General features: G+C 58.4%; 1 protein-coding gene across 1 annotated transcript; it reads left to right on the forward strand.

Annotated features, from left to right (window-relative positions):
* Window positions 1-3,440: 3,440 nt before the first annotated feature.
* GALR3 (galanin receptor 3) lies at window positions 3,441-5,487 on the forward strand (the record flags this gene model as incomplete). Its single annotated transcript, XM_081309378.1, has 2 exons — window positions 3,441-3,901; window positions 4,719-5,487. The coding sequence occupies exons 1-2, from the start codon at window positions 3,543-3,545 to the stop codon at window positions 5,485-5,487; spliced, it is 1,128 nt and encodes a 375-aa protein (XP_081165504.1). The 5' UTR covers window positions 3,441-3,542.
* Between the last annotated feature and the right edge of the window lie 1,860 nt (window positions 5,488-7,347).

Below are 7,347 nucleotides of genomic sequence, written 5' to 3' on the forward strand. Positions count from 1 at the left end.
AGGTCATGGTGCCCAAGGGGATCAGGCGGCATGGCCGGCAGGTGTGGCCACATCAGCGGCAGGAACACTTGCAGGCTGCCACTACCGGGTAGAGCACCTGGCGCCAGGCGCACTGCTGCAGGGGGTGTGCTTGACCTGGTGGCAGCCTGGGCCTCAACCAGCAGTGCCAGGCCAGCAGCTTGATGTGCATGGTCTGTGCAGGCCGGCAGGTCATGCCAGGCGGCCAGGAACAAGCCGGAGGCGACGCATCGCAATCGGTGTGGCGGACCCAGCGGGGCCAGAAAACGGGGCCCAGATCTACCCAAGACGAGGTGAGGCCACAGGAAGCGAGGTCCACCAGCCAGTGGCGCAGAATGCTCGCAGCCTCCCGCAGCTCCCAGGCGCTGCTGCTGGTGTTGGGCTCCCGGGCCGGCAGTGCAGGCAGCGGCAGCTCAGCGACCTCCCGGGCCAGCTGGCCGCGGTAGCGCTCCATGCTGTCGGCCAGCTCGCAGCTCAGCGTGCCCATCCGCCCCTCCCGGTGTCCGCCACGGTGAGGCTCCTCCTCCGTCATCCAGAAGGGATCGTAGGAGGCGCCCAGCAGACTCAGCAGCCGATCCGGGCGCCTGTGTTTCGGCTTGGGCGCGTACTGGTAGTCGCCAACCGCCCGCGACAAGCCGTAGGGCCTTGCAGGACCCGAGGGCCGGCTGCGGATCAGCTGCAAGTCGGCGTCCTGTGGGGCCCAGAGCTCTGGGGACCGCTCCCAGGACTCGTGGTCCACTTCCTGTTCGCCGGGCACCTGGTTGAAGGGCGCGGCCATGAGTAAGGCGGTGAGCAGCAGCAGGAGCAAGGGGAGAAGGTGGCAGTAGGGACACCCTGAAGCTCCGGTCATGACCGCACGCCAGTCCTGCCTGCCCAGCCGCACTTTCCGTGGTCGCCTCTCCTCCTTCCTCTTCCCCTCCTCCCCTGCTATCATATCTGCTCAGCCCTGCTGTGCCAGAAGCCCTTGGCCCTAGTACTGCCAGCCCAACCCCCTCGAGGAGAGGCCTTGAGGGCAGGGGGCTCCCAAGGAGTCTGGGGCCGCCAATCATGGATCTCAGGGGCTTTCCAACCGATTCTGGGTGTTTCCACGCTAATACTGTCCATGATTCAAAAAAAACCTACTGCACTAAGCCTAGAATCCTACAAATTCCCTTGATCAGGGATCATAAGATCCTACAATGCTAATTCGCTCAATCTCTATCTCCAAAATTTTGGGGATTCTCTACATCTGGAGTTGGTAATGCAGGGCTTCAGAGTCACCTCTGAGCGTTGGTGAACAGCCCTGGCCTCCTAGGAACTGATCCTAAGGTCTTCCCCAGCTCCTCTGGCCCCCAATGGAAGCCTCAGCTCTGCCAGCATTCTTTACAGTCTCCCCTCCCAGTCAGTTTCTAGAAAGACCCTTCCTGACTCAGGGCAAACTGCCTTCTGCCTCACCACACCTGTCCAATATGACAGCAACCTCCTGGTTATGAATCCAGTCCACTGCACTGCACCCCAGTGCATTTGGCTATGTGCCACTCCTCCAAGGGTCCAGGCCAGCACCCCATGAATCACATAGCCATTCACCTAGACCTTTTCACTTCTTTGGCTGTTGCCTGGAGAAGAGGCTCTGAGTAGGTCTCTCTCTCTGTGTCCATTTTTTTTTTTAAATTTTTATTTTTTTAGCAGCTTGATGTGCATGGTCTGTGCAGGCCGGCAGGTCATGCCAGGCAGCCAGGTCATAATAAACTTCTTTCAAAATAAAATGTGCAGGTCATGTCCCTGCTCTAGAACCTTCATTAGCTCCCTGTTACTCTCAAACTAAAGAGAAACTCTTAGGACAGTTTCCTGAACCATCTGGAACAAGTTTAGGGGAGATGGGTTTCTGGGGGTTCACAAGGGCCTGAGGAGGGGGTCCTACCTGAAGTCTACAGGAAGGGTATTCATATACTGGCTTCCCAGCTCGGGAAAGCCCTTTAAGACTAGGAATTCAGACTGACCTGGTGGTGTACTCCTATAATTCCAGCTACTCTGGAGGCTGAGAGGAGGATCACAAATTCAAAATCAGCCTCAGCAACTTAATGAGATCTTGTCTCAAAAAAAGTGTGTGTGTGTGTGTGGGGGGGTGCTGGGTTGCAGCTCAGTGGCAGAGGGCCCCTGGATTTAATCCCCAGTACCACACACATGCACAAAGACTAGGAATCCTGTCCTTGCTTAGTATGGATTGGAGCAGAGAGGGGAGAGGAGAAGGGGTGGAGTCATCGGCAGGGCGGATGGAGGTGGGAGTGTCAGGAATATGCTGGGCTCTGGACACCAAGGGGTTAACTACAAAGCCAATCTCAGAGAGCGAGATCAATGGGTTACTCCCAGGAAAGAGAGAATGAGGCAGCAGCAACGCAGACAGGCAGAGAAGAGCCAGGCAGAAGAGCATGCCACCCCGGGGAGTCAGGGATTGAGAACGGGTGGCTGGTGGCTAATCTGGAGGGAGTGCCCAAGTCGGACTCTGCAGACGGGGGCAGAGGAGAGGAGGGGCCCTGAAGGCGAAGGGAGAAGTAGGAGGCAGACCTGTACCTGCAGGGAGGCACCAAGGGGCAGCCGCTGAGCCAGGAGGCAGCCCTAGCCTGGCCGTTCCACCCAGGAGGGCCCAGTTCCCAGGGCTGAGGTGGGTGCTGCCCATTCTGGGCTTGGGGGCTTGCTGAATGCTGGGTCCTGGGTGGGAGCAGATGGTGCCTTTCTTCCCTCCTCCCTGCTTCCCTACCCCAGCTCCTAATCCATTCCTACCCCACTGTCCCAGCATGCAAGGGGATCCACAGGTAGCAGATGTGGGCTCCGGGATGGGGCAAGGATAAGGTTGTCAGTGGTACCATTGTTACAGCCTCCGATGAGCACCCCGGCCTAGGAGCCAGGGTACAGATGCACCCAAGGTGTGCCATTCACCACCCTGTTCCCCCTCTGGGCCTCAATTTCTCCATGCTCAGAAAAGACCATATGGTTTTCCTGCCTTTGCCCTCGTGGGGAATCTCACTAGACCAGACTCACCAATGACTTAGGGATGTCACACATTTTGCTGAGGCTACCAGCCAGAGAAAGTCCTGAACCCATGTCCAAGGGTCTCCCCTGAGCTTTAGAGCCCCATCAAGAAATGAGGGAAATATATCAAGCTCCTGGGATTGATGCTGCCCCTCCCCCATCTGCCATGTCTTCACCCTGTTCTGTCGGTCTTCATCTGCCTCATGAGTTGAAGGTGTCCGTCAATAACTCAAGAGTCCTCTGTACCCTGGGTCACAGGAGTGTTCCCTAGGAAACTGAAGAACTGCATCCCCCCACCACCAATGTGACTGTGCCAGGGACTTGCTCACACAGTGGGTCCCAGTGTTGACTTTTGGCTTTGCCCCTCTCCACCATTACCCATGAGCTTCCAGTCCAGGACACCTGGCCAGACCCAGGCTAGGGGAACTAGGGCCTCCAAGACAAGTGCCCAGAGCAGGGGACACACTGCCTGAGGACTCCAGCTTCTCTTCCCCAGGTGTCCATCTGATGGGGAGATGGCTGATGCCCAGAACATTTCGCTGGAGAGCCCTGGAAGTGTGGGGGCTGTGGCAGTGCCTGTGGTCTTTGCCCTCATCTTCCTATTGGGCACAGTGGGCAATGGACTGGTGCTGGCGGTGCTGCTGCAGCCAGGCCCAAGCGCCTGGCAGGAGCCGGGCAGCACCACGGATCTGTTCATCCTCAACCTGGCCGTGGCTGACCTCTGCTTCATCCTGTGCTGCGTGCCCTTCCAGGCCGCCATCTACACGCTGGAGGCCTGGTTCTTCGGGGCGCTCGTCTGTAAGGCGGTGCACCTGCTCATCTACCTCACCATGTATGCCAGCAGCTTCACCTTAGCTGCCGTCTCAGTGGACAGGTGGGCTGTGCCTGGGGCCCAGCTGGGGAGGGAAGACCTGCACAGATTCTCACTGAACTTAGGAAGGAAAGAATCGGGGACCGACAAGGGAGGGAGGAAGGAGGGAAGGAGAGCTCTCTGGGCCCTGCAGGGCATGCCTAAGAGGACCATGCTGCCCCCCCCCCCACACACACACACACATTATAGAGTCCAGGGGACATCTCTTCAGTCTCAAGAGTTGACATAGGAGGTGAAATTCTTGGCAAAAGAAATTCCCAGTGTTTTAAGATATTTTGCAACTGATCATTCCAGGCCCCGGTCATGCTGACACCTGCATCAAATGGCTTGAAACTTGGGGTCAAATCCAGGCTGAGTGCCTAGCTGATAACCTTGGGCAATTACTTGTTTCACCCTTACTTGATTTCGATGTGAAAGAATTCTGGACATCTAAGAATTCATAAAGTCTAAGTGCAGCCTGTAATCTCAGGGCCTTGGGAGGCTGAGACAGGAGGATTGAAAGTTCGAGACCAACCTCAGCAACTTAGCGAGGCTCTTATTTCAAAATAAAAAATAAAAAGGGCTGGGGGTGGGGGGGTCTAGCGCCCCTGAGTTTAATCCCCAACACCAAAAAATAAAATAACATCCAAGGGCGATTGGGCCCTTGCTAGGTGTCAGGCTTGGCTCTCAGCACGTAGCGTGATAGCGCCCTGGGTCCTTAGGATCCCCCCACTGTCAGTCCAGGAGCTCCAGGTCCACCCCGGCACAGGACCCCTGCGCAGGGGCATGGACCCGGGCCGGCGGGGGAAGGCCGCCGCTGACCCCGCGCCGCCGCCCGCAGGTACCTGGCCGTGCGGCACCCGCTGCGCTCTCGGGCCTTGCGCACCCCGCGCAACGCGCGCGCCGTCGTGGGCCTGGTGTGGCTGCTGGCGGCGCTCTTCTCGGCGCCCTACCTCAGCTACTACGGCACGGTGCGCTACGGCGCGCTCGAGCTCTGCGTGCCCGCCTGGGAGGACGCGCGTCGCCGCGCCCTGGACGTGGCCACCTTCGCCGCGGGCTACCTGCTGCCGGTGGCCGTGGTGAGCCTGGCCTACGGGCGCACGCTGCGCTTCCTGTGGGCCGCCGTGGGCCCCGCGGGCGCGGCGGCGGCAGAGGCGCGGCGACGGGCCACCGGCCGGGCGGGGCGCGCCATGCTGGCGGTGGCCGCGCTGTACGCCCTCTGCTGGGGCCCGCACCACGCGCTCATCCTCTGCTTCTGGTACGGCCGCTTCGCCTTCAGCCCCGCCACCTACGCCTGCCGCCTGGCCTCGCACTGCCTCGCCTACGCCAACTCCTGCCTCAACCCGCTCGTCTACGCGCTCGCCTCGCGCCACTTCCGCGCGCGCTTCCGCCGCCTGTGGCCCTGCGGCCGCCGCCGCCGCCACCGCGCCCGCTGCCCCGCGAGCGCCCGCCGCGCCCTTAGGCGCGTCTGCCCGGTGTCTTCGGGCCCCGCCGTCTGCCCCGGGGGCGCTGGGCCTCGCGGGAGGCTGCCGGCCGGGGGCGGCTGGAGCGGGGAGCCCGCCCGCCTTGGGGAGGCCGGGCGAGCCCTGTGTGCCCGAGGACCCGAATAAACCTTGCCTTCCTGGACTCTGCTGGTATCTGTCCATCCGTCTGTCTGTCGGGCCGTTTCCTGTAGGGCAAGATGCCACTGGGTTAGGGGACCCTGCCAAGGCCGAGAGCCCTTTGAGGAGGCGCTTAGAGGGTGGCAGGACTTATCTAAGCTCCACAGCAGAGCCCCGGCAGATCGTGGCAGTGAAAATGTCCCGCCCTGGCCCTGTCCAGAGCCAGCCAGGCAGGAGAGCAGTCCTGCTACCCATCCATCTGGCCCCACCTTTCAGGCCCTGCTTCCTCCATCGTCTGTACCAGCCCCTTCTCTGTCCCAAACCCTGTCCTAAGTAACTGGATACCAGCAGTTAACAGCGAATACTTACAAGCTCTACATTCTTTATTAAGACAGCCTTACAAGGTAAAGAGGGTTAGCCTCATTTTACAACCACGGCAATCAAGGATCAGAGAGGCTTAGTGATGTGTCCGAGGTCACATATCTAGTGTTTGGTAGAGTTGGATTCAAGTCCATGGCTGTCTGACCTTTTCTACTACGTGGGCTTCATTTTCTACTTCTGGGGCCTCTCCTCTCCATTTCCATGCTTCCCAGTTTTTCTTGGTTCTTCCTACTTCACTTTCCAAACCTGCAGCTCCCCAGCTTCCCACAGCTGACTGGATGCTCTCAAAAACTCTGAGAGCTCCCAGTTTTTTTCCTTGAGAGTGTTCTGTGTACCATGGCACATGTCTGTAATCCCAGCTGCTTGGGAGGCTGAGGAAGGAGGATCTCAAATTCAAGACCAGCCCCAGCAACTTAGTGAGGCCCTATCTCAAAATAAAAATTAAAGACGTTTGGGGCCTGGTAAAGTGTTTACCCAACATATGTGAAGCCCTGGGTGCAATAGCCTACAGAGAGAGAGAGAGAAAGAGAGAGAGAGAGAGAGAGAGAGAGAGAGATCTGCTTGGCTACTCAGGCAGCAGGGCCAGTCAGTCAGGCCTCCTTTTCCAGTCAGCTCCTGGGTCCATTCCCTGGTCCAAATATCCTGCAGTATTCCTTTAGCTCCTCAGTGCTCCTGGCTTAGGAAGACACTGAGTTTTACTTGCGGCCCCAGCTGGCCTCCCTGCAGTCCTGGTTGCCCTGTGGCCCCTCCCTCCCTGTCCCCACATGCAGTAGGGAAGTCTGTGGCTGTAGAAACCACTAATTAACCAATAAATCAGTCTCGATGGTTCTAAAGCTGCCCCTTCTTCCTCCCTCCCCACACATCAATAATGTTTATTAGCTTTGGGATTGAGGCCTGAGGCCCTGCGGCTTCCACATCTCCCCACTATTTATACGTCCTGGCTGCTGGGACACCCAGGAAGGACCTTCCCTGACAAAACACAGCTGCCACGTCTCCATCACTGCCTGCCACCTGCCACAGACCCAGTGGTCACAGCGGCAGCGGGAGTCTGAGGCCAGGTGGAGGAGCCACGCTTCCAGGGCCTGGCCCAGGCTCCCGCACCAGCCCGGCACTCTTCTCCCACGTCTCTGCCTAGGTTCCCGCAGCTGACTCTGGACACGGCAATCAGGGTGTTTCCTGGAGGCAAGGGGTGGAATGCTGCCTCCACAAAGCACCCAGTGTGACTGAGCCATCCCTCTGCCCTCTCCTGTGCCTCGCCAACCCTGGCAGGAAAGGGAGAGCGTCTCCATTTTCAAAAAGAGAGCTGGTGGGGCTAGGGCTGTAGCTCAGTGGCAGAGCGCTTGCCTAGCATACGCAAGGCACTGGGTTTGATCCTCAGCACTGCAAAAATATTTAAAATAAATAAATAAATAAAGGCATTCTGTCCATCTACAATTACAAGAAAGAAAGAGAAAGAAAGAAAGAAAGAAAGAAAGAGAAAAAGAAAGA

This window comes from Spermophilus citellus (genome assembly GCF_964194105.1).
Source record: "Spermophilus citellus genome assembly, chromosome: 10".
Lineage (NCBI taxonomy): Eukaryota > Metazoa > Chordata > Mammalia > Rodentia > Sciuridae > Spermophilus > Spermophilus citellus.